At 41.9% G+C, this 27,540-nt stretch overlaps 1 protein-coding gene across 2 annotated transcripts; it reads left to right on the top strand.

Moving 5' to 3' along the window:
* Window positions 1–5,106: 5,106 nt before the first annotated feature.
* Window positions 5,107–23,998, top strand: UPF3B (UPF3B regulator of nonsense mediated mRNA decay). 2 transcript variants are annotated; one of them, XM_030807326.1, is made up of 11 exons: window positions 5,107–5,362; window positions 6,256–6,362; window positions 6,531–6,637; window positions 12,965–13,063; window positions 14,946–15,056; window positions 16,443–16,486; window positions 16,958–17,140; window positions 17,534–17,572; window positions 19,671–19,831; window positions 20,142–20,436; window positions 22,994–23,998. In XM_030807326.1, the coding sequence occupies exons 1-11, from the start codon at window positions 5,207–5,209 to the stop codon at window positions 23,141–23,143; spliced, it is 1,452 nt and encodes a 483-aa protein (XP_030663186.1). In that variant the 5' UTR covers window positions 5,107–5,206; the 3' UTR covers window positions 23,144–23,998. The 2 variants fall into 2 exon arrangements, with proteins under 2 accessions (XP_030663186.1, XP_030663187.1); XM_030807327.1 differs by lacking the exon at window positions 17,534–17,572.
* The last annotated feature ends 3,542 nt before the right edge of the window (window positions 23,999–27,540 follow it).

The following is a 27,540-nucleotide window of genomic DNA, read 5'->3' as shown; positions in this document are numbered from 1 at the left end:
CTTTAGGGACAGCTCTATTTCTCCCTCTCTCTCACACACACGCACACACTTATTCTTGTTCTCCCCCTTACTTGGTGGAAAGGAGCCATATCATCATCCCTGTTTTGTTTTGTTTTGTTTCTTTTGCTCTGGCATAAATAATATAATAACCTGGTGCAATAACCAAAAGGATAGAAAGGCACACAGTGAAAAATGTATGAAAAGGTGCTTAACTTAATCATTAGAGAAATGCAAAGTGAAACTACAATGAGCCACCCCTACACACCCACTAGACAATACCAGATGTTGAGAAGGGTATGAAGCAATCAGGACTCTCACACACTGCTGATAAGTGTAAATTGGTACAACCCTGTTGGAAAACTCTATGGTAGTACCTACTAAAGTTGAGCATATGCTTACTCTGTGATCCAGCAATTCCACTCCTAGGTATGTATCTGACATGAATCATCAAACAATATGTACTAAAATCCCAGAAGCACTATTTGTATTAGCCCCTAAGAGTGGGATAAATTGCAGCAGACTCATGCAATGGAATATTATGTAACAGTGAAAAGGAATAATCCACAGCTACATATAACATAAATGAGCTGGGCGTGGCGGCTCAAGCCTGTAATCCCAGCACTTTGGGAGGCTGAGGCAGGCGGATCACGAGGTCAGGAGTTCAAGACCAGCTTGGCCAATGTTAGAAACAAAATGCTTGTTTCTCGGTGCCACAGAGAAATAGCACTCGAACATAAATTTAATTTTCTCAGCAAGACAATTTTTACTTCTATAGAAGGGTGCAACTTGTGAATGGAGTAATGGCGAGAGCACACCTGAACAAGGGAGGGGAAGGGGTTCTTATTCCTGACACAGGTAGCCCCTACTGCTGTGTCGCTCCCCTATTGGCTGGGGTTGGACTACACAGTCTAAGCTAATTCTGATTGGCTACTTTAAAGAGACCAGGGGTATGAGCCAGAGTGGCGGGGTCAGTAGTTTGGTGGGAAGGACGGTTAGGAACAGGTAACGAAAGGTGACTTAGGTCAGAGCAGGTGACCGGGGTGACTCAGGTCAAAGCAGATGATCGGGGTGAGTCAGGACGGAGCAGGTAACCAGGGGAACAGATGTGAACTACTGATGAAAACTGGTGGAAAATGTTGTTTACTGAAACTACGAGGAAGTTAAACTTTACAATGGAGGACAAAGAACTGAACATACTGACATACTGATTCTTTAAAGAGAAATCTAGAACTCACTGTATCCAACAGCCAATATAGTGAAACCCCATCTCTACTAAAAATACAAAAATTAGCTGGTCGTGGTGGCACACGCCTGTAGTCCCAGCTACTCGGGAGGCTGAGGCAGAAGAATCGCTTGAACCTGGGAGGTGGAGGCTGCAATGAGCCAAGATGTAAGCCAAAATGGCGCCACTGCACCTCAGCCTGGGCGACAGAGCAAGATTCTGTCTCTAAATAAATAAATCTCAGTCATAAATGTTGAGAGAAAGGAGCCTAACATAAAAGAATACATGCTGTATGATTCAATTTACATAAAGTTCAAAACAGACAAACTCAATAGTATTAGAAGTCATTCATAGAAGGATGTAGCTGCTAAAAAAGAAAAAACAGACAAACTCAATAGTATTAGAAGTCATTCATAGAAGGATATAGCTGCAAAAAGGATAGTGGTATTCTTGGTGGCGAAAATGACTGGGAACAAGTAGGAAGAGAGCATCTGGCATGCTGGCAATGTTTTGTTTCTTGATCTACATGCTGGTTACATAAGTGTGTTCACTTTGTGAAAATTCAGCAGGCTGGATGCTTACTTTTAGTGCACTTGTCTGTACATGTGTTATACTGCAATTAAAAGTTTCATTAAAAAGGAAGTCTACAGTATGTGTTAGGTAGAATAATATCTCCCCCAAAGTTGTACACATCCTAATCCCCAGAACCCATGACTATGTTAGGTTATATAGTAAAAGGAAATTAAGGTTGCTAATCAGCTGTCCTTAAAATAGGGAGATTATCCTGGATTTTACAGGCGGACACAGTGTAAACACAGGAGTCCTTAAAAGTGAAACGGGAAAGTGCAGAGGCCAGGAGTTGGAGACCAGCCTGGGCAACACAGTGAGACCCCTTCTCTACAAAAATAAAAATAAATTAGCTGGGCACGGTGGCATGCACCTGTAGTCCCAGCTATTTGAGAGGCTAAGGCAGGAGGATCACTTCAGCTCAGGAGTTTAAGGCTTCAGTGAGCTGTGACCCTGAAAAAAAAACTTGGAATGGCAAGGCAGAGAATAAAAGAAATACAGACAATAGACAGAAGTAGGGTCAGGGTCAGAGAGAGATGCTATGCTACTGGCTTTAAAGACGAAGGGTTCACAAGCCAAGGAATATGGGCCGCCTCAAGAATCTGAAAAAGACAAGGAAATCTATTATCTCCTAGAGCCTCCAGGAAGGAACTCAGTCCTGCCAACACCTTGATTTTAGCCCTGTGAGACCCATATTGGACTGTTTATTTATTTATTTATTTATTTATTTATTTATTTATTTATTATTACTATATTTTTTTGCCCCCTCACAGGACAAAGCTAAAACCTTGTTGGACTTTTAACCTACAGAACTGTAAGATAATACACTTGCATTATTTAAACCCACTAAATTTGTGGTAATGTTACAGCAGGAATAGGAGGCTAATACAGTTGGTGTGGGGGAAGATCAAGTGTTCAGTTTTGGATGCATTCAGTGGCTGAGCACGTTAGACGTCTTAAGTGGAGATGTTAAATAGGCAGTTGGATACATGACTCTGGAAATCATCAGGGAGGTATGGGCTGGAGATGTAAATTCTTTTTTCGTTTTGTTTTGGTTTTGAGACGGAGTCTCGCTCTGTCGCCCAGACTGGAGTGCACTGGCACAATCTTGGCTCACTGCAACCTCTACCTCCTGGGTTCAAGCAAATCACCTGCCTCAGCCTCCCGAGTAGCTGGGATTACAGCTGCCCGCCACCATGCCGGCTAATTTTTTTGTATTTTTAGTAGAGACGGGATGTCACATGTTGGCCAGGCTGGTCTCGAACTCCCGACCTCAGGTGATCCACCCGCCTCGGCCTCCCAAAGTGCTGAGATTACAGCTGTGAGCCACTACGCCCGGCCTGGACATGTAAATTCTAGAGTAGAGTTGTCAGCAAAGAGAGAAAAGCCAAAAGAATGAATGAGATTAATAAAGGAGTGAGTGTACATATAAAAGAGGTCTAAGGACTGAGCCCTGGGACACTTTATTCTGGCAACTGACAAATAGCTAGTGGTTTAAAGCTAGTAAGGAGACCAAAACAGAGGCATACACTACCAACATGCAAGTGCAGAGCTAAGCAGTAGGTCAGAGGCAGATGCATAAACAAGGCTCATAAGAACGGCCAGGTACTGAAAGCAAGAGTACCAGATGCCAAATACAGGGAAACAGTTTTAGCCACAGGAATAGGAATCCAAGAACAGGCTGGACAATTGGAGTGAGAAAATTTAAGTGCATTCTAGAGGTTGGCAAAAATGGGAGTTGGCCCTTAGGCAGCTTTCTGCCTTGGGCTCCTATTGCATCTTTAATTTGGTTTCTGTCCTCTATGGGTGTCTCTCTCTCTCTCTCTCTTTTTGAGATGCAGTCTCACTCTGTCACCCACGTTGGAGTGCAGTGGTGCGACCTCGGCTCACTGCAACCTCCGCCTCCTAGGTTCAAGTGACTCTCCTGCCTCAGCCTCCCAAATAGCTGGGACTACAGGCGCCTGCCACCATGCCCAGATAATTTTTGTATTTTAGTAGAGACAGAGTTTCACCAAGTTGGCGAGGCTGGTGTCGAATTCCTGATCTCAGGTGATCCGCCTGCCTCGGCCTCTCAAAGTGCTGGGATTACAGGCATGCGCCACCACGCCCTGCAAATTTTTTTTGTTTTTAGTAGAGACGGGGTTTCGCCAAGTTAGCCAGGCTGGTCTCGAACTCCTGACCTCAGGTGATCCACCCACCTTGGCCTCCGAAAGTGCTGGGATTACAGGCGTGAGCCACCACACCTGGCCGACTGATCTGCTTTCTATCACTGTGGTTTTATCTTTTCTAAAATTTCATATAAATGGAATTGTACATGTACTCTCTTTGTGTCTAGATTCTGTCACTCAACATAATCACTGTGAGATTCACATTTGGATTGTTTCCAGTTTGGAGTTATTATAAATAATGTAAAATTGGCCCTTTTTAAGTGAAGACGATGATCGCAACTAAATCAAGTTGGGTTTTATTTTTATTCCCCTCCCTGTGGGACATCAGTACCTGGGGAGAAGGATCCTTTTGCTAAAATAAGGTGATGAAAACAAATCTTGTATATTTTGGTCATATTACTCCTTTAAATATCAGTATCTTGTGATTATTTATTATTATCCTTCTTTTTTATATACAGGGTCTCGCTCTGTCGCCCAAGCTGGAGTGCAGCGGCGCGATCATGGCTTACTGCAGCCTCGAATTCCTGGGCTCAAGATCCTCCCTTCTCAGCCTTCCCGAGCAGCTGGGACTACAGGCGTGCGCCACTGAACTCGGCTAATATTGTAGTGTTTACTAAGTATCTGTAAATCCTAATCAATATAAGGAAAATAAAGTTTTTTAAATGTTAGGCTTTTTCTTTTAGTTGTAGGAAAATAAATTCTAAAGCCTCTGAATTCAATGATAAAAAATACAAGTCGATCCCCTAGTGAGGCAAAATTTGGACGGCACTGAGTTTATCTGATGGAAACTAAGCGTGCAGAACCTATCTTTCGACCTGAAAAACTCTGAAGATGAAAGGATTCGATTTACTTACAAACAGGGACCCTGAGATATCTCTGGCTCCTGAACGCCCAACAAAAGCGGGTAGCTGCTTTGTATGCCGGGATTTGTAGTCCCCGACAGAGTCACTTCAAGATGGCGGAGTTGCTAATGACGCGCGAAGGGGCGGGCCCCGAGGGAGTCTGGGCCGCGAGGGGATTGGGTGGCGCAGGAACTTGGCGGGGGGGAAGTAAAAACCAGGTGTTAAAACCTTTGCACTGGGAAAGGCCCAAGTCTCGCGAGAGCTTGGCAGGACCCACTGGAACGTGGGGCCCGACTTATTACAAGGGGCATTTGTTGGGGGCGGAGCTTTGACAGGAGCTTCCCGGGAGCCGTTGGTGCCCGGGGTAGCCCCGTTCCGGCCAAGCCGCTTCAGCAGGGGACGTAGCCATGAAGGAAGAGAAGGAGCACAGGCCTAAGGAGAAGCGAGTAACCCTGTTAACCCCCGCCGGGGCCACAGGCAGCGGTGGTGGGACCTCGGGGGACAGCTCCAAGGGGGAAGATAAGCAGGATCGCAACAAGGAGAAGAAAGAAGCGCTGAGCAAGGTGCCCGGTCGGCCGCTGGCCCGGGAGAGGGCGGGACGAGTCCGCAGCGCGGGGAGGATGGCTGGGAATGGGGCTGCCCCCTTTCTCTCTTAGGTTCCCCTTCTATCTCTTCGCCTGAATGGAAGTCGCATCATCCTGGTTCATCCATTCACCCGAAATGGGGAGCGCCCCTCCCGGCCAAATCCTGGGTGGGGGTGAGGAAAAGGAGAGACTCCCCAAACGGGAAGGGTTTAGGTCAGAGCTGTGAGATGATAATGGGAGGGGAGAGCGACGGTATAAAGAATGAGGAACTAAAGGTGTAATTGGGGAGGAAAATAGTGGAGGAGACATGAGGGATGGGAATATTATTCATGGAGGCGAGTTGGGGGAGAGTGCAGGGTGATTAATGGTACGGGAGGGCAGATCGAGAGCATCCTATTTTGAGAGCAATGGGTGGATTTTTTGTATTCGTTAGAGTTTTGAATTCTTAAGTTCAATGGGCAAGGATTTTGTTTTAAGATGTATTGGACGTGGGAGAAACTTGTTACTAAATTAAGATTTCGTGGCACCCACAAAGACCAGGGTTGGCTTACTAATTTCTTGCCACTAGATCTGTTAAAAAATGGGTGATCGAAAATGATGCACAAACCTGGTAAACTGCAGGGCTGCTGTAAAGAGCAAAACCTGCGATTGTTTCCTTGCTCCAGGTGGTTCTCATTTCCAAGGGTTTTTTTTAAAGCGCGTTACTATTATGTTTGACTAATTCTGAGCATTGGGCTGCAGAAGAATATTTTCTCCTGGGTTTTTACAAGTGATCTCATATTTTAAAGCCCAGCCTTCAGGAACTGTGATTCTTTCAGGTATGAGAGAAAATTGATTTGTACTAATTTTATTTTCCTTATGCATTTCTTAAGGTGGTAATTCGAAGATTACCTCCCACTTTGACCAAGGAGCAGCTTCAGGAACATCTTCAACCTATGCCTGAGCATGATTATTTTGAGTTTTTTTCTAATGATACGAGGTAAAAAAAAAAAAAAAAAAAGGAACGGGGTAAATGAAAAAGGTTTCTTTCATTCTTTTTATCCTACTGTTTTCCATTTGATTTTTGAGCTTGTCTTTAATATATGCATACTTGTAAATGGGCCAGACACCTGCAAGTACATTTACATAATTGCTTTCCTCTCTGCAGTTTGTATCCTCATATGTATGCCAGAGCATACATCAACTTTAAAAACCAAGAGGACATTATTTTGTTCAGGGATCGCTTTGATGGTTATGTATTCCTTGACAATAAAGGTGAGTCCTGGTAACTGAAGTAAAAAGGGAATTTCCTTGTCATTTGTATGTTTAAGACAATGTGTGCATTGCATTGCTTCCTAGAGCTTTACACATTTAATAAGCTTATTGCAGTCTTATAAATAGACGTGACTTTTCACAGTCCTTGGTTATTTTTATTAACCTACTATTTTTTTAGTTTGATCAACTGAGTGAAATTGCAACTGTTTCCTTCTCGTGTGACACATTTTTTGCCCTGGCTTAAACCTGCTGTTTTGACTATAGAGTTTCAGCCGCAGTACTGATAAGTGACTCTTAAACCTGTTTGATAAGTTTTATTACTTTGTTTCAAGGACAAACATTTATTTAATTTAAATCCATTAAGCCAACAGTTCCCAGTTGGGATACTGTTTAACATTCTCACAAAGTTGTATATAATTAAAACATGAAACTTGATACATCTCGGCCCGGCGTGGTGGCTCACACCTGTTATCCCAGCACTTTGGGATGCCAAGGCAGGTGGATCATGAGGTCAGGAGATGGAGACCAGCCTGGCCAACATGGTGAAACCCCGTCTCTACTAAAAATACTAAAAAAATTAGCCAGGTGTGGCGGTCCACGCCTGTAATCCCAGCTGCTCGGGAGGCTGAGGCAGAAGAATCGCTTGAACCCGGGAGGCAGAGGTTGCAGTGACCTGAGATCGCGCCACTGCACTCCAGCCTGGCGACAGCGAGACTCTGTCTCAAAATCAAAAAAAAAAAGAAACTTGATACATCTCTTACTTTATATCCAGAAAGGTCCAGTCTAGGGAAGACACATTTCTGCTTTAACACTGTATTGTCTGCTACCTACATTTAGCCAGAGAGTATCTAAGCTGCCATTTGCCACTTTTCTTTTTGGTTTGCAATTATAGGTAAATAGTGTGTCTTCTTGTTTAGTTTTGTTTTTTTCAATATTACTTCAAAGTTGGTAAAAATTAAATTTTTGTCAGGGACTATGCCAGTAAAAATTGAAGGATTGCCACTGTTTGTCTAACTTTTATTAATCTCCCTAAGCCAGCTATTTTTCCACTCCAACTATTTTATTCCAGTAGATATTTAACTAGATTCTAGTTACTTAGCCTGGAAATCTGAGTTGTGTTTGATTTTTTCCTTTTTTAAAATCTCTTACATGTAAGTTATGAATCTTGTCAATTTATTGTTTATCTTTTGAGACAGGGTCTCCACCCAGGCTGGAGTGCTATGGCACAATCACAGCTCACTGCAGCCTGGAATTCCTGGACTCAAGCAATCCTCCCACCTCAGCCTCCTCAGTAGCTGGGACTATAGATGTATGTCACCATGCCTGGCTAATTTTCTTTAAATTTTTTATAGAGATGGGGTCTCACTATGTTGCCCAGGCTGGTCTTGAACTCCTGGGCTCAAGTGATCCCCCCACCTCAGCCTCCCAAAGTGCTGGGATTACAGGTGCGAGCCACCATACCCAGCCCAACACCACTTATTAAAGAGACTATCCTTTCCCCATTGTGGTTTTTTTTTTGTTGGTTTGTTTTGTTTTGTTTTTAAATCTTAGAGACAAGGTCTGCTTATGTTGCCCAGGCTGGATTTTATTGTTTTTTTAATATCTTGTTCACCTAGACTTAAACAGTCACACTTTATGTCCTCATCACTTCATGCCTAGACAACCACTGTCTCTAAACTTACAGGATTTTCCATTTTTTTCATTCTTGTATAATTCAGTCTATTATATTGCCATGAAATTAATCTTTTTGAAAATAATGATTTAAATTAACAGTTGGGGGGAAAAGTCCAAACTCCTTAGCCTGGTAGTCAGGGTCCTCCATATTCTGGCCTCACTTGTGTTTCTTCAGCCTGTCTTCCACAATTTCCCTCTGTTTCAGTCTGGTTTATCTATTCCTTCTTAAATATATCACCGTTTTGTTTTTAGGTTTTTATTTTTGTTTTTTTCTTTTCTTCTCTCTCTTTTTTTTTTTTTTTTTTTTTCCGAGGCAGAGTCTTACTCTGTCGCCCAGGCTGGAGTACAGTGGCACAATCTTGGCTCATTACAACCTCCGCCTCCTGGGTTCAAGCAATTCTCCTTCCTCAGCCTGCCGACTTAGCTGGGATTACAGGTGTGCGCCACCACACCCAGCTAATTTTTGTAATTTTAGAAGAGATGGGGTTTCACCATGTTGGCCAGGCTGGTCTCAAACTCTTGGCCTCAAGCAATCCACCTGCCTCAGCCTCCCAAAGTGCTGGGATTACAGGTGTGAGCCACCATGCCTGGCCTAATATATCACAGTTTTGAAGCTAATCTGATTCTGTACTCACTGAGATTCCCAACATAATTTTTCCTCCATGACTGCTTTGCAATGCCTTCTGGTCAATTCTATTTACTTTTATTTTTTTGCTTATGTCTACATGCCAATGATTTAAGGATAGGATACCTTGTTTTTGACATTCTGTGACAGGGTGCTTGTGAATTTTTTTCCCATTAGTCACTTGGGGTTTTTGTATTGAAATATAACTCACCTATAATAAAATTCATTCTCTTAAAGCGTACAATTCAGTGGTTTCTGGTATATTCACAAAGTAGTACAACCATCAGTACTAATTCCAGAATGTTTTCATCCCTCCAAAAAGAAACCCATATCTATTAGTAGTTACCTCCCATTCTCTCCCTCCAGCCCCTGGCAACCACTAATCTACTTTATGTATCTATGATTTCCCTCCATTTCATATAAATGTAATCATACAATATGTGGTCTTTTCTGACTGGCTTCTTTTACCTAGCACAATGTTTTCAAGGTCCATCCATGTTGTAACATATAACATATATCATTGCCTCATTCCTTTTGCATTTTTAAAAATCGTAAAAATACACGTAACATAAAATTTACCATCTTAACCATTTTAAGTGTAGGTTCAGTAGCATTAAGGTATATTCACACTGTTGTGCAACAATCTTGGGAACTTTTTCATCTTGAAAAACTGAAACTCTTTACCCATTAAACAACTCCTTATTTCGCTTACTCCAGCCCCTGGCAACCACCATTATACCTTGTGTCTGTATGAGTTTGACTACTGTAGGTACCACATATAGGTGGAAACATACTGGCTTATTTCATTTAGCATAATATCTTCAAGGTGTATCCATGTTGTAGCACGTGTCAGAATCTTCATCTTTTTTTTTTTTGAGACGGAGTCTCACTTTGTTGCCCAGGCTGGAGTGCAGTGGCGTGATCTCAGCACACTGCAACCTCCACCTCCTGGGTTCAAGCAATTCTCCAGCCTCAGCCTCCCAAGTAGCTGGGATTACAGGTACCCACCACCACGCCTGGCTAATTTTTTGTACTTTTGGTAAAGATGGGGTTTCACCGTGTTGGCCAGGCTAGTTTCGAACTCCTGACCTGAAGTGATCTGCCTGCCTGAGCCTCCCAAAATGCTAGGAATTACAGGCATGAGCCACTGCCCCAGCCTCATTTTTAAGACTAATATTCCATTATATGTATATATCACATTTTGTGTATCCATTTGTCTGTCAAGGGGTATTCGAGTTGCTTCCACTCTTGGCTATTTGTGAACAATATTGTTATGAACACAGATATGCAAATATTCGAGTCCTTGCTCTCACTTCTTTTGTATATATACCGAGAAGTGGAATTTCTGGAGTCATTTGGTAATTCTATTTTTATTTTATTATTTATTTATTTTGAGACAGAGTCTCTCTCTGTCACACAGGCTGGAGTGCAGTGGCACGATCTTGGCTCACTGCAACCTCCACCTCCCAGGTGCAAGCATTTCTCCTGCCTCAGCCTCCCAAGTATCTGGGATTACAGACGCCTGCCGCCACACCCTGCTAATTTTTTATGTTTGTGGTAGAGACGGAGTTTCACCATGTTGGCCAGTTTGGTCTCAAACTCCTGACCTCAAGTGATCCGCCCGCCTTGGCCTCTCAAAGTGCTGGGATTACAGGTGTGAGCCACTGCGCCCCGCCGGTAGTTCTTTTTTGTTTTGTTTTGTTTTGTTTTTGAGATGGAATTTCGCCTTCGTTGCCCAGGCTGGAGTAAGTACAATGGCGCAATCTTCCCTCATTGCAACCTCCACCTCCTGGGTTCAAGCGATTCTCCTGCCTTAGCCTCCTGAGTACCTGGGATTACAGGTGCCCACCACCACACCCAGCTAATTTTTGTATTTTTAGTAGAGATGGGGTTTTACCATGTTGGTCAGGCTGGCCCAATAATTCTATTTTTAATGTTTTATGGAACTGCCATATTGTTTTCCATGGCAGCTGCATCATTTTACATTCCCACCAATACATGAATATTCCAGTTTCTCCACATCTTTGCCAATGCTTGTTATTTTCTGCTTTTCGATAGTAGTCCTCCTAATAGGCGTGAGATGATACCTCATTGTGGTTTTGATTTGCATTTCCCTAATGACTAGTAATGTTGAACATATTTCCATATGCTTGTTAGCCATTTGTATATTATCTTTGAAGAAATGTCTATTCAAGTCTTTTGACCATTTTTTAAATTGCGTTATTTGGTTTTTTGTCGTTGAGTTATAGGAGTTCTTTGTATATTCTAGATATTACCCCTTATCAGATAATATAATTTGCAAATATTTATCCCATTCCATGGGTTGCCTTTTCACTCTGTTGATTGTGTCTTTTGATGCATAGAAGTTTCTAATTTTGACGTAGTCCAATTTATTTTTTACTTTTTTTAAATAAGAGATATACTTCATCTTTTTGTTTTATTGTGGTAAGAACACTTAACATGAGATCTACCCTCTATATTTTTACTTTTGTTGCCTGTGCTTTTGGTGACCTGGTGTATTTTTTTTAAGTGTTAACAGATTTTTCCCCAGCTTTATTGAGCTATAATTGACAAATAAAATAATATATATTTAAATCTTACTATGCGATAATTGTTTTTTCTTTTTTTTTTTTTTTTAACCAAGCTGGAGTGCAGTGGCACAATCTCAGCTTACTGCAACCTCCGCCTCCCAGGTTCAAGTGATTCTCCTGCCTCAGTCTCCCAAGTAGCTGGGATTACAGGCGTGCACTACCACGCCTGGCTAATTTTTGTATTTTTATTTATTTTTATTTTTATGTATTTATGTTTTTGAGACGGAGTCTTACTCTGTCGCCCAGGCTGGAGTGCAGTGGCGTGATCTTGGCTCACTGCAATCTCTGCCTCCCGGGTTCAAGCGATTCTCATGCCTCAGCCTCCAGAGTAGCTGGGATTGCAGGCACGTGCCACCAAGCCCAGCTAATTTTTGTATTTTTAGTAGAGACAGTGTTTCACCATGTTGGCCAGGTGGGTCTCAAACTTCTGACCTCAAGTGATCCTCTCACCTCGGCCTCCCAAAATGCTGGGATTATAGGCGTGAGCCACCGTGCCCGGCCCAACGTGATAATTTTATATATGTATACATTATGAAATGATTACCACAATCAAGTTAACACATTCATCACCTCACATAACACATCATCTCACATAGTTACACTTTTTAAAAATAACAGCTTTACGGCCAGGCGTGGTGGCTCACGCCTGTAATCCCAGCTCTTTGGGAGGCCGAGGTGGGCGGATCACTTGAAGTGAGGAGTTCGAGACCAGCCTGGCCAACATGGTGAAGCCGTGTCTGTACTCGGGAGGCTGAGGCAGGAGAATCGCTTGAACCTAGAAGGCAGACGTTGCAGTGAGCCAAGATCGCGCCACTGCACTCCAGCCTGGGCGACAGAGCGAGACTCCGTCTCAAAAAAATAAAAATAAAATAAAAATAACAGCTTTATTGAGATATAATTCACATGCCTGAAATAGTCACCCTTTTAAAGTATATAGTTCAGTGAATTTTAGTATATTCATAGGCTTGTGAGCCTATCACCACAATCTAAATTTAGAACATGTTCATCACCCCTAAGAGAAACCTCACGCATTAGTTGTCACTCCTCATTCTTCTCACCACTTCTACCCCAAACTCCAGGCAGCTACTAATCTACGTTCTGTCTCTATAGATTTGCCTATTTTGAAGATTTCTAACATTTTTAAATGAAAATTAGTTTGTAGGGTCTTTTTCACATTAAAATATCACATTTTATAAGTTGAATTTATATGACTATTTTACTTCCATGCCGTATTGTTTCACTACATTATCAGTGTGAATTTGTGGCTCCTTTTGTAGTATGTTGATTATGGTTGTGCCAGTGTGCTTTATGCCTTTGGGAGACCCTCTTCAGATGACTGCCATCAAAAGAGTCATAGAAAGCAATGGGTTGATTCCCTTATATCCACTTTTGACATTTTCTTTGTTATAGCAAGTGTGGTATTTTTTTTCTAAACAGGTCAGGAATATCCCGCTATAGTAGAATTTGCACCTTTTCAAAAAGCTGCCAAAAAGAAGACTAAGAAAAGAGATACCAAAGTTGGGACTATCGATGATGGTACAGTATAGCTCTAATTATATAATGCTATTGCTGTGGGGTTTTTAAAAATAATATCTTTGTGAGAGTTAATTCGACCCCAAAATTTTAAATTAGAAAATATACAAAATAAAGTAAGTGAGAAATGTTATTTGCCGATGGAAGCTTTGCTTAATTGTTAGACTAGAGAGAGTTTCTTGCACAGAATCTCTGCTCTCTTTGGCTAGGGCATTTCATTCTTCAACCATTGAACAATATAATGTTGACTATTGAGTAACAAATCACCATAGGTTTATTGATTAGAAGATAGTGGAAAGGCCAGGCAAGGTGGCTCACACCTATAATCCCAGTACTTTGGGAGGCCAAGGCGGGTGGATCACCTGAGGCCAGGAGTTCGAGACCAGCCTGACCAACATGGAGAAACCCTGTCTCTACTAAAAATATAAAATTAGCCGGGTATGGTGGCACATGCCTGTAATCCCAGCTATTCGGGAGGCTGAGGCAGGAGAATCTCTTGAACCCGGGAGGCGGAGGTTGCAGTGAGCTGAGATCACACCATTGCACTCCAGCCTGGGCAACAAGAGCGAAACTCCGTCTCAAAAAAAAAAGAAAAATAGTGGAAAAAAATCAGGTTTCAAAGTTTAACAGGTGCTTCTTGAGGCCTCACCATTTTTATGATTATTTATTTGACTTTTGGTTTCCATTATATTTATAAAGAAGAAGGTTTGAACTGTCATGGGAAAATTTCCATACCCAGGTAACTGTATAAAGTAGCTGAAGTTGTCACTCCTATTCTCTGATCTTTGGATATACAATTAGCTACACACATAGTATTAGGTTGAACAGGAATAGAAGAACTGAGGCCAGGTGCAGTGGCTCACTCCAGTAATCCCAGTACTTTGGGAGGACAAGGTGGGCAGAGTTGCTGAGGTCAGGAGTTCGAGACCAGCCTGGCCAACATGGTGACATCCCATCTCTACTAAAAACACAAAAATTAGCTAGGCGTGGTGGCGGGCACCTGTAATCCCAGCTACTTGGGAGGCTGAGGCAGAAGAATCACTTGAACCCGGGAGGCAGAGGTTGCAGTGAGCTAAGACTGCACCATTGCACTCCAGCCTGGGCAACAAGAGCAAAACTCCATCTCAAAAAAAAGAAAGAAAGAAAGAAAGAAATACAAGAATTGAAAAACCAAAATAATTGCCTTTTAAGGTACACTGGCTCCAGATTTTGAGACCTCTGTAATGTTATGTTAGATAGCTGTTACACAACTCTTTATGTTGGATAAGGACTTAGGACCATATTTTATATCAGATTGATACTTTAGAATCATCTAATTTCCATCATTTGTTACTATTACAGGTATTTTATAAAGATAACAGTAAAGACTCAATAACACATAGCTGTGATACTGGTTTTATTACAGATTTAGATCTGGAAGACTTGATCAAGTGACACATAGAAACAAGCAATATAATGGCTTAGATGTGTCATACTTTCTGATGTCAGAGGTCTAGGAGAGAACTCCAGGAATTCTCATCACCTCAAGTGCCACATCTAGGACTTCTCTCTAATTTATCTTTTTGGAACACCTAATTTAGTTTAGTAGGACAGTGACTTTTAAAAGCAAACTATGTAATACCCCTAGTGGTTCTGTTATAATGCATGGCGTCTCATTTTTCCTGACCCCATGTTATACCAGATTCCTATAGTGAGTATCAGTAATAGGAGTCCTGAGAGCAAGAGACCAATTAAGCTCTAAATAGTCTACCTTGTGGGTATGGTTTGGTTTTTTTTTAATCTTCCATGAAGTAAAAAATTATCATCTTTGATAAATCCGTATCCTAGATGTCTTTTTTTTGTTTAAAGTCTATTATGTTTTCTGTTTCCTTAAATGATTATTTAGATCCAGAATATAGAAAGTTTTTGGAAAGTTATGCCACAGATAATGAGAAAATGACATCTACTCCAGAGACACTGCTAGAGGAAATAGAAGCAAAAAATAGAGAATTAATAGGTAAGTGGGCAAAAAGAATCAGGGCAACAGCCTTTTCATCACAGTACCTAAGTCTCCTACCTCCATCAGTTGCTAGCTGTGTGACTTCGGGGAAGTTACTAGCTTCTCTGAGACTGTTATTGTAAAATGCAGATGGTAATACCTGCCTCACAGCATTATGAGAATCCATTAATGTGGGAAAAATTCTTTGACCTATTTAGTGTCACACAAATGTAATATGAATACAAAAAGTTCGATGACTGATAAGGAACGTTTAGACAGTGGTAAGCCTTTGAAGGTCATTTGGTATTTCCTAGTAATAAGTTCATATTCCTAAAAAAATTTTGACTTGAAAATACCAAAAAATGAAATTAGTTACTGCAAAATTGAAAACTACTTGAGGAATTCTAGCTTGGATGTTGGTTCTCAGTAATAGGCTGTCACTACTGTATCAGTAGCTCTAAACATGAGCATAATTTTTGACCCAGGATTTCCACTCAGGAATTTATCCTAAGGAATATGTGTTTTTTTTTTTTTTTTTTGCTTGCTCGCTCTCTCTCTCTCTCTCTCTCTCTCCGTGTGTGTGTGTGTGTGTGTGTGTGTGTGTAGGATGAAGTCTTGCTCTGTCGCCCAGGCTGGAGTGCAGTGTCGCAATCTTGGCTCACTGCAACTTCTGCCTCCCGGGTTTAGGCGATTCTGCCGCAGCCTCCCTAGTAGCTGGAAGTACAGGTGCCCGCCACCACGCCCAGCCAATTTTGTATTTTTAGTAGAGCCAGGGTTTCACCATGTTGGCCAGGCTGATCTCGAACTCCTGACCACAAGTGATCCGCCTGCCTTGGCCTCCGAAAGTGCTGGGATTACAGGCATGAGCCACTGTGCCTGGCCAGGAATATGTGTTTTAAAAGATGGTTGTAAGGCTAATAGCTTATTCAGAATGTTGAAAATGAAAAATATTCTTCCAAAACTTGACTTTTATTAACAGATGGATAGTATAAGCCCATTTCTGGTAACTTTCTTAGAATAAATTCCCAGAAGTGGAATTATGGGGTCAAAAAGATTAGATATTTTTAGCCCCTTCCCCCCAACTTCTTCCAGTTGAACAAGTTTACACTCCTATCAGTAAAACAAGAGAATGTCCTAAGTACTTAATTCTCATCAATTGGGAATGACTTTTTAAATAAATTATTTTGTTTTAATTTGAATTTCTTCACTTTTTAAAAGGTATTTTAATCCCGTATTACTGAAATCGAATGCTGTAAAACTTCTTTCTGATATTACAATTGTGATCTTTCCGCATAAGGGGTGTACACATTTTCCCACCTTGGGTGGTTGGCGGGGAATGTCAGAAAATGGAATCGTTTCTAGGGGTTGATAAGTATTATTAATAATCTGTTTACATTTATGTAGCTAAAAAGACAACCCCACTTTTGAGCTTCCTGAAAAACAAGCAGGTAAACCTTTTGTCTTTATAGTTCTCTCAATACTTTAATTGCTTTGCATTCTATAAACATTTTAAGAGCATTGGGTTTCTAGAGGAGAAATAGCTGCTTTTTCCACCATTACTCTTTAAGGATTTGCCTTGTTGGTCTCACTCTCTGGCCTGCTCCTTTACTCTGGTTGTTGGACCAGGAGTTCACTCTACAAACCTGGAATGTTCTTAGATTGTCCCAGAGACACTCTTTTGATATTCTGAAAGCCTCTGGAGAGATAGTAAGGCAGCAGTGGAAGACTAATATTAGCAGGTCCTGGTCTTCATTGCCTTTCATTTTCTGGGTGGAGTGGGGATAACGGTGGTAGAATGCCACTTTGTAGAAAGTAGGAAGGAAAGATTATTCGGTTGGGGCGTACCATGCCTTCGGGATTTATTAGGGTTTTGGTGATGATTATTTTATTTGAAGGCTTGTGTTGATGTTTCTTTCTAGAGAATGAGAGAAGAAAAGAGAGAAGAAAGAAGGAGGAGAGAAATAGAAAGAAAAAGACAAAGAGAAGAAGAGAGGAGGAAATGGAAAGAAGAAGAGAAACGAAAAAGGAAAGATATAGAAAAGCTAAAGAAGATAGACAGAATTCCAGAAAGGGACAAATTAAAGGATGAACCAAAGATTAAGGTATGAGAATATTGAAACTGCATGTTGCTAAAAATTGCATGTATCTACTTCTTTAAATATGCATGCATCTTGTGTTGGTGTAAATGAATTTTTTGTTTTGTTTTTGTTCTCTTTTGGGGGGAAGTGATCCAATAAAAATCTTTCCTATAATACTAATAGCATTAGTTTTTAAATTTAAGATCATTTAAAAGGATTAAGTAGTATGTTATTTCTTCAGTGCAGATCTGTGCTATTTTTGTCATTGAAAATGTTTGATTTTTAGACTACTGTCCTCTAAATTCATAGTAAATGAGGGCTTAGGGCTGGCTGGCATGATTTATGGGTTTTATTCAGCTTTTCCTTCATAATTGATACATGAAGTTACCTCATCTGTTTGTTTTCCACTGTCTTCAGGTACACAGGTTTCTGTTACAAGCTGTGAATCAGAAAAATGTAAGGACCAAGTACATGATACAGAACATCTAGTATCATGTCACACACACAGGTCTTAGCTAATAAGTCCTTTTGGTGGTGGTGGTGGTAGTGTTACTTGTTGAAAACCCCTTCAGGTTGACTTGAGTCTTCTTAAAAGCTGAGCTATTTTATTATAAATTTCTACTTCAAAAGGAAGCCCAGGTGACTTCCTGATGCTCTGCTGTGTACCCAGAAGCTTCATTGACCTATAGCCAGAGGACAACCATGCCTATATAGTTCTTTCCCATCTTATATGCTTCTCATAACTGGCTGCCTTGTGGGAGGACTAGGGATAAATACCCTGCAATATGTGCCTTTCTTTCTCACATGACTCCCGTAGTATCTTCCTGCATATAGCTGGGAATCTGTGAGCAGCAGATTCGGATTCATGCATTGCATTTGGGAAGAGGAAAACCTGCAGAAAGATCCCAACCTTGCCACTTCCCTTCTAAGGGCATGGCTTGGGCAGCCCTTGTTTCAACATATTTCCTGGGGAAGTACTAGTACCTAGTACTTCAGATAAAGTCAAAATCTCACAGAGAGGGCGGCAGGGTCTCCTTATTTTATTTCCTGAAAACTCAGCAGTTTATGTAGCAAGGGTTCCCTATGTCTCTACGGGGCTCATTACTGGTGATGAGGGGCTTGGGGGAGGATGGAGTTTCTCATCTTAATTCTTTCCAGCAATCTCTTTGTCTGCTATGCCACAAGTGACTTGACTTGCTATTCCTAACAATCAGCAAGGCAGAAGGTAGAGCCAGCCATGCTAGAGACATTCATTAATGTTCTTATTAATGAACACCTTGGTTTCTAATAAGGATGTTCATTGGAGAAATAAGAGCACTTCCAATGAAACCTGCACATGGTATCCTCACTTTACACTGGTGCCTTCTTAGTGTCCATTTTGGACTCACCATTTGCAGTGGCTGTCTGTGTGCCAAAATGCTTCGTGCTTACGTCTTGTGGTGCTTTGCCTTTTGCTTAGTAATTTACATGATGCCTTCACCCTGAGATGAATCTTGTATGATGCCTTCACTCTGAGACTTGAAATTCTTCTATTTTGTCTAAGAATCTCTCTGATTATCCAACACTTGGAGGTATTCTCGAGAGATTCATAGCAGCGATGTAAAAAACAATGGCATTTTTGAACATGCGTAAATATGGCATTAAATACAGAGTTCCTACTCAGTAGAGATGGAACTTCACTATTTGGTTGTATGAGGCATTTAGATGTTTAAATCAAATGCCAAATCTTGTTATTAATCTCTAATGGCAAGATAATTGTACCATCATAAGTATGTTATTCTCAGGCTCAAGGCAAAATTATTCCTGCAATGGATCTCTCCTTTGGTGACCAAGGTATTTGTCATTCCAAGTACTACATAAAAACAGTCCCAACAGAAACGATCTGCCTATCACTTAAAATTTGTGGGCTGTTTCCCATTAAGTTATATCAACATGCTGGTTTGCTACAGAAGCATACTTCGAAGTATGCATTGGTTCACTTAAAGGTTGACCCATTTAAAGCCAAAGGAAGCCGGGCACAGTGGCTCACACCTGTAATCCCAGCACTGTGGGAGGCCGAGGCAGAAGGATGGTGTGAGCCCAGAAGTTTGAGACCAGCCTGGGCAACATGGTGAGACCCTGCCTCTACAAAAAATTAAAAATTTAGCCGTATGTGGTGGTGTGCACCTGTTGTCCCAGCTACTCAAGAGGCTGAGGCAGGAGGACCACTTGAGCCCAGGAGGTCAAGGTTGCGGTGAGCCATGTTCATGCCACTGCACTCCAGCATGGGCAACAAAGCGAGACCCTGCCTCAGAATAAAAGCCAAAGGAGTCTTGATCCTATTGCCACAAAGTGATTAAACCACTTCATTCAAGTGGATAACACTTTAACATTAATAGCATCCTTTTAGTAAATTACTACTCTTGTGCACTAGTTGTTCACCTGAAAGATTAAGCATACCTGCAGAGATAGGGGGCCTTGTCTAGTCTAAATTTTAAATATTTGGTATACTGGGTTTTTAATAGAAGATAATGTCCCAGCCTTCAAAATAAAAATAAACATTTTATCTTTAAAGCTGCTCAAGAAGCCAGAAAAAGGAGATGAAAAAGAATTGGACAAAAGAGAAAAAGCCAAGAAATTGGACAAAGAGAATCTCAGTGATGAAAGAGCCAGTGGGCAAAGTTGTACATTGCCCAAGCGTTCTGATAGTGAATTTAAAGATGAAAAACCAAAGAGGTCAGTAGTCAAGGACTCTTTGTTATGTTTGATTTATACATGCTAGTTTTGCTGCTATGTCCTGGACATGTACCTGAATTAAGATAAGCTGTTTTATACAGGGCAGGAGGATGAGGAGGAACGGTTTCAGAATATTCTTGTAATCTGGGTGAATGGTTTTGGGGTTTTGTTCCTTCTTAAAACACTAGTATTTTTCACTCTGGTCTAAAAGTGCAACCTCATTGCAGGGGCCAAATCAGAATCACAGTGTTCCTGCATTTGTGATTATAAGATATTTCAGGGTTCTGTCTCAGATTTGTTTTTCATGCAGACCTGAAGATGAGAGTGGCAGAGACTACAGGGAGAGGGAACGGGAATATGAACGAGATCAGGAGCGCATACTTCGAGAAAGAGAGAGGCTGAAGCGGCAAGAAGAAGAGCGCCGTAGGCAGAAGGAGCGCTATGAGAAAGAGAAGACTTTTAAGAGAAAAGAAGAAGAAATGAAAAAAGAGAAAGACACACTTCGGGATAAAGGAAAGAAGGCTGAAAGTACCGAATCAATAGGCAGCTCAGAAAAAACTGAAAAGAAAGAAGAAGTGGTCAAGAGAGATCGAATAAGAAACAAGGTGCTGCTTGTCATTAAACTTGTTTATGAGGGTTTTTTTCCCTTTTCCTGCAAGTGTAAAGAAAGGGCTAGTTCACTGTTATTATAGAATTTTTAAAGGGGAACTTTAATCATCTGCAACTTTTTTTTTTTTTTTTTGAGACAGAGTCTTGCTATGTCGCCCAGGCTGGAGTGCAGTGGCGCAATCTTGGCTCACTGCAAGCTCCACCTCTTGGGTTCATGCCATTCTGCTTCAGCCTCCCGAGTAGCTGGGACTACAGGCACCCCCCACCATGCCCAGCTAATTTTTTTGTATTTTTAGTAGAGACAGGGTTTCACCGTGTTAGCCAGGATGGTCTTGATCTCCTGACCTCGTGATCCACCTGCCTCAGCCTCCCAAAGTGCTGGGATTATAGGCGTGAGCCACCACGCCCGGCCAACTTTTATTTCAGTCTTGTCTGGGCTTTTATTAACTTACTATAGAAATTGTAAACATACACAAAAGTAGAATAGAGAATAGTATGATGGGCCAGGTGCGGTGGCTCACACCTGTAATCCCAGCACTTTGGCTGGCTGAGGTGGGTGGATTGTGAGAGCCTAGGAGTTCTAGACCAGCCTGGCCAACATGGTGAAACCCCGTCTCTACTAAAAATGCAAAAAATCTGGCTGGGCGCGGTGGCTCAAGCCTGTAATCCCAGCACTTTGGGAGGCCAAGGCGGGCGGATCACGAGGTCAGGAGATCAAGACCATCCTGGCTAACACGGTGAAACCCTGTCTCTACTAAAAATACAAAAAATTAGCCAGGCATGGTGGTGGGCACCTGTAGTCCCAGCTACTCGGGAGGCTGAGGCAGGAGAATGGCGTGAACCCGGGAAGCGGAGCTTGCGGTGAGCCGAGATCGCGTCACCACACTCCAGCATGAGAGACAGGGTGAGACTCCGTCTCAAAAAAAAAAAAAAAAAAAAAGCGAATAGTATCATGAACTCCATGTACTGTACCCATCACCCAGCAGTTCATAGCCAACCTTCTTTCTATTCTACCTCATCCCTACCCCTACTACATTATTTTCAAGCAAACCCTACACAGAATTTCTTCCTTAAATACTTCAGTATATGAGATAAGTACTCTTAATATTACCCTAGTAGCATTTTCACACCAAAACTAACAATAATTCCTTAATGTCCTGTCTATTCAGTGTTCATATGTTCCCAATTGCTTCATTAATGTCTTTTTTTAATTAATTATTTATTTTTTGAGACGGAGTCTCGCTCTGTCACCTAGGCTGGAGTGCAGTGGCATGATCTCGGCTCACCACAACCTCCACCTCCCGGGTTCAAGTGATTCTCCTGCCTCAGCCTCCTGAATAACTGAGACTACAGGCTCAAGCCACCATGCCCGGCTAATTTTTGTATTTTTAGTAGAGACAGGGTTTCACCATGTTGGCCAGGCTGGTCTCGAACTCCTGACCTCAGGTGATCCTCCCGCCTCAGCCTCCCAAAGTGCTGGGATTACAGGCATGAGCCACCGTGCCCAGCCTGATGTCTTTTTTTTAATAGGACCTAAACAAATTCCACAAATTATGCTTCCTTGAAATGTCTTCTTCAGTTCTCTTTTGTTTTTAATTTTTTTTTTGAGACAGTCTTGCTATGTCACCCAGGCTGGAGTGCAGTGGTACAATCTCAGCTCACTGCAGTCTCGACCTCCTGGGCTTAAGCCATCCCCCTACGTCAGCCTCCAGAGTAGCTGGGACTACAGGCATGCATCACCATGCCCAGCTAATTTTCAAGTTTTTTTGTAGAGATGAGGTCTCCCTATGTTGCTCAGGCTGGTCTCAAACTTTTGAGCTCAGCCGATCCCCTCAAAGTATTGGGAATAAAGGTGTGAGCCACTGCACCCAGCCAAGTTTTCTTTTAATCTAAACAATTTCCCCTTCTCTTGTTTTCCTACCATTTGTTGCAGAAACCAATTTGTCTTGTAGGGCTTTTCCTGTTCTGAATTGGCAGATTACATCCCCGTGCTGTTATTTAACGTGTTCCTCTATCTTCTGTGCTTCCTTTAAAACTGGCACTTAGGGCATGGCATGATGGCTCATGCCTGTAATCCCAACAATTTGGGAGGCCAAGTCAGGAGGATCGCTTAAGCCCAAGAGTTGGAAAGCAGCCTGGGCAACATAGGGAGAGCTTGTTTGTACTAACAATGTAAAAACAGCCCAGTGTGGTAGCGCGTGCCTATAATCCCACTTACTAGGTACCTGAGATGGGAGGATCATTTGAGTCTGGAATGTCCAGGCCGCAATAAGCCTTGATCATCCCGCTTGCTCTTCAGCCTGGGTGACAGGGTGAGGCCCTATCTCCAAAAAAAAATTTACCCAAGCATATAAAATAGTAATTACCAAATGGTTGCTTTTCTTTGGAGATGGAGAGAGGAAGTAGGCAAGTTGTCATTTACCATGCCCTCACATTCTTGGTCTTAAATGACTTCACTTGAGTATATATTCATACATAACTATGACTCTTAAAAATCCCATATAAAAGCTTAGTAGCATTGTTGTAACAGTAACATATTTTATTGTACTTCAGGATCGTCCAGCGATGCAGCTTTACCAACCAGGAGCTCGAAGCCGAAATCGACTCTGTCCCCCTGATGACAGCACCAAGTCTGGAGATTCAGCAGCAGAAAGGAAGCAGGAAAGTGGTATTAGCCATAGAAAAGAAGGAGGAGAGGAGTGATAAGTCCAGATGGCCTTAGGTGTCCTGACTGTCTAGGCAGCCAAAGAGCACACGTTAAGCAATCCAGAAGTGCCTTCAGGGCAAAGAATAGAGAGAAAGGGAGTCGCTGTGCTGGTGGGGTACACTGCAGAGGAGTAAGTCTTGTGTCAAAGCAGGAATCTGATCAGAGGTTCAGAATTGGAAGTACAATTTCATTGCTTTTGCAATTTCTACAAATTAATTTTAAAGTGTCAGAAAAAGGTGACGGCGAGGACATGCATTGCAATTTGCAGGGGGAATTGTCAAGTGAGGACTTCATCACTTATGACACGAGAGAAAAGTAAGAGCTGGTTCTAAAATCAAAAGCTGTTGTTCATCCTGAATTGAATTTTCTGAATTTGGGTGGAGCAGAGTCGCTTTGAAGCCTTGTTCCGATCTAGTTCTATTGCATTGTTGATGATAAGTGTTGACTTTGGGTAGTGTAGAAGCAACAAGCATGTCCTTGTAGTACAAGTACAGTGAAGGATAGAACACACTTTTGTTGATGCAAAAATTAAATAGTTATGTTACTTCTGTATCCAATGTCCTAAAGTTTTAGGGTTAGTTTTAGTTTTTTGTTTGCTTATATGAGCTTAGCGTAAAGAATATTTTTAAACATCGTGTTTTGTCGTCAGCATCTTTTCTATTAAGAGGTAAAATGTAGTCCTTGTTTGACTCTTGACAATCCAGTGTGTTTGATCTTAGGTCTCATGATCTGAGTGCATACCCTCTCCAGGAAGGAAACTGCACCAATGTCTATTCCTGTTAAATAGCAACTTTTAGTCTCAGCTTGTTTTGTTTTGATGTCAATAAATAGTAACAGCATTCAAGTGTGAAGCTAAGTGTGTTTATTAACTTTACTAAATAGCTATGAGTTTTGAGAAATTAAATTTTTGACATCTGACATCACTCACCTTCTGGTGAAGCCTAAGGGAGCTTTAACTCATGGCAGAAGGTGAAGTAGGAGCAGGCATCTCACCCAAAACTGTAAACAAAAGAGCTGGTTCTAAATAAAACAAAAGTCTATTAATTTAAACATAAAATAGACTGGACGCAGTGGCTCACGCCTGTAATCACAGCATTTTGGGAGGCCAAGGTGGGCGGATCACTTGAGGTCAGGAGTTCGAGACCACCCTGGCCAACATGGTGAAACCCCATCTCTACTAAAAATACAAAATTATCTGGGCGTGCTGGTGGGCACCTGTAATCCCAGCTACTCGGGAGGCTGAGGCATGAGAATTGCTTGAGCCTAGGAAGTGGAGATTGCAGTGAGTCAAGATTGTGCCTCTGCACTCCAGCCAGGGCAACAGAGCAAGATCCCATCTCTAAAATAATTTTTAAAAATTAGCTGAGCATAGTGGTGTGCACCTGTAGCCCCAGCTGCTCAGGAGGCTGAGACTGGAGGATCACTTCAGTCTGGGAAGTCAAGGCTACAGTGAGCCATGATCACACCACTGCACTCCAGCCTTGGTTACAAAGTGAGACCCTGCCTCAAAAAATTTAAAAAAATAATAATTTAAAAATAAATATAAACTGTTAGAAACAATAGGAAAGCAAGTGTTTGATCAATTTCTGCCTCCTTTTCTTCAGATACTTGTTTGATTTCTTTGGAAATAAAGGTAGTATGGAGACAACTCAGACCCTGGCTATCTAAACAATAATTGAGCACCTCCTAGTATGTGTTGGCACTGACACTATGGTAGTGAACACAACGTGGTTGCTTTCTCATGATGCTTTCAGCCATGGGGAGTTAGCTGCTCTGGTGGAGAGAAGTGATGCTAAGGGAAGGAGGCAGGAAAAATTGAAAGAGTGAGGGCAGTGGGGGTAACTAGTTCCAGGGCAGTGAAAAAGGATGACTTGGGCATTCATGAAGCTTTAATGCCTTCAAAATCTGGAGGAACTGGAACTGTACCACCCTCCACAGCATGCATACATAAGGTAGTCCGGAGACAGTAATTAAGCTTTGATTATAAAATTAAGATGTAACTATGGTATTCACAGATGTTATCTTTAATTCCATAGAGGAAAGGTTAATTAAGGAGGTTTTGTAACCTTTTGTTGGTATAAAGAGTCCTGTATGTTACATGTTTTTGATGGCAGGGTGGGGGCAGGCTGCCTAGATTTTTCTTTACTGTCTCTGGGCTGTCCTTTATACTACAAAAATTTATTATACCAATTATATCATTATTCAAGGTAGCCAAGATTACACTTGGTGAATTATTGGAAAGTATATGCTGACAGCTATATACATAGGATTAGTCATCCTTAGAAATCTCACAAAAGGCCGGGCGCGGTGGGTCATGCCTGTAATCCCAGCACTTAGGAAAGCCACGGTGGGTGGATCACATGGGGTCAGGAGTTTAAGACCAGCCTGGCCAACATGGCAAAAACCCATCTCTACTAAAAATACAAAAATTATCCAAGTGTGGTTGTGGGCACCTGTAATCCCAGCTACTCTGGAGACTGAGGCAGGAGAATTGCTTGAACCTGGGAGGCAGAGATTGCAGTGAGCCAAGATCATGCCACTGCAATCCAGCCTGGGCAACAGAGTGAGACTCCGTCTCAAAAAAAGGAATGAAATGGGCCAGGTATGATGGCTCATACAGGTAATCCTAGCATTTAGGAGGCCAAGGCAAGAGGATCACTTAACTTCAGGAATTTGAGACCAGCCTGGGCAACATAGGGAGACCCCATCTCTACTAAAAATTTAAAAACTTAGCCCAGTGTGGGAGAGTGTGCCTGCAATCCCAGCTACTAGGGAGCTGAGATGGGAGGATCACCTGTATCTGGAATGTCAAGGCTGCAGTGAGCCGCAATTGTGCTACTTGCACTTCAGCCTGAGTGACACAGTGAGACCCTGTAAAAGAAATTTACCCAGGCTTATAAAATAATAATTACAAAATGGTTGCTTTTCGTTGGAGACGGAGAGAGGAAGTAGAAAAGTTGTCACTTACCATGCCCTCATATTTATGGTCTTAAATGACTGGGCTTTAGGATATATTAATATATAACTTATGATTCAGAAAATCCCATGTAAAAGCTTAGTAGCATTGTTGTAACAGTAACATATTTCATTGTACTTCAGGATCGTCCAGGGATGCAGTCTTACCATCCAGGAGTTCAAAGCCACTATCAACGCTATTTTCTTGATGACAGCACCAACTATAGATACTCACCAGTAGAAGAAAAGCAGGAAAGTAGTATTAGCCGTAGAAAAGAAGGAGAAGGAGGAGGCCAGGCGCGGTGGCGCACACCTGTAATCCCAGCACTTTGGGAGGCTGAGGTGGACAGATCGCATGAGGTCAGGACTTCGAGACCAGCCTGGCCAACATGGTGAAACCCAGTCTCTACTAAAAATACAAAAATCTGTCGGGTGTCGGGGCAGGTGCCTGTAGTCCCAGCTACTTGGGAGGCTGCGGCAGAATTGCTTGAACCCAGGAGGTGGAGGTTGCAGTGAGCAGAGATTGTGCCATTGCACTCCAGCCTGAGCAACAAAGTGAGACTCCATCTCAAAAAAAAAAAAAAAGAAGGAGGAGAGGTGTGTGATAAGTCCTGATGGCCTTAGGTGTCCTGACTGTCTAGGCAGCCAAAGGGCACATGGTAAGCAATCCAAAAGTGCCTTCAGGGCAAAAAAATAGAGAGAAAGGGGGTCGCGGTGCTCATGGGGTACACTGCAGAGGAGTAAGTTTTATGTCAAAGCAGGAATCTGGTCAGAGGTTCCAAATTGGAAGTACAATTTCATTATTTTTGCAATTTCTACAAATTAATTTTAGTGTCAGAAAAAGCTGATGGTGAGGACATGCATTGCAGTTTGCAGGAGGGAAATGTCAAATGAGGACTTCATCACATATGACATGAGAGAAAAGTAAAAGCTGGTTCTAAAATCAGAAGCTGTTCATCCTGAATTGAATTTTCTTAATTTGGGTGGAGTAGAGTCTCTTTGAAGTCTTGTTCCGATCATGTTCTATTGCATTGTTGATGGTAACTGTTGACTTTGTGTAGTGTAGAAGCAACAAGCATGTCCTCATAGTACAAGTACAGGGAAGGATAGAACAAATTTTCGTTGATGCAAACATTTATTTTTTATTTCTTTTTTTTTTTTTTTTGAGACAGGGTACTGAATTCATCTCTTGGAAGTATTGAAAGGAGATGAATGATATTAGTTTCTGCCTTCACTAGCTTACCTTGGTTTTTTCCACCAGGGAAAGATCAATTCATGGTTCACTACTATATTAGGCCATTCTTGCATTGCTCTAAAGAAATGCCTAAGAGTTGTTAGTTTATAAGAAAAGAGGTTTAATTGGTTCACAGTTCTGCAGGCTGTATAAGCATGGCGTCTGACGTCACTCAGCTTCTAGGAGGCCTCGGAGCTTTTACTC

This window comes from Nomascus leucogenys, chromosome X (assembly GCF_006542625.1).
Source record: "Nomascus leucogenys isolate Asia chromosome X, Asia_NLE_v1, whole genome shotgun sequence".
NCBI lineage: Eukaryota > Metazoa > Chordata > Mammalia > Primates > Hylobatidae > Nomascus > Nomascus leucogenys.
This window is presented reverse-complemented; position numbering and strand designations above follow the sequence as displayed.

What these genes read in the sequence shown, in the direction of transcription:
- UPF3B (XM_030807326.1), top strand. Translation starts at nt 5,207, where the DNA reads ATGAAGGAAGAGAAGGAGCACAGGCCTAAGGAGAAGCGAGTAACCCTG. An exon ending in AAAAAATAGAGAATTAATAG is followed by an intron (nt 15,057 to 16,442) that starts GTAAGTGGGCAA and finishes ACATTTATGTAG; the next exon opens with CTAAAAAGACAACCCCACTT. An exon ending in GCTTCCTGAAAAACAAGCAG is followed by an intron (nt 16,487 to 16,957) that starts GTAAACCTTTTG and finishes GTTTCTTTCTAG; the next exon opens with AGAATGAGAGAAGAAAAGAG.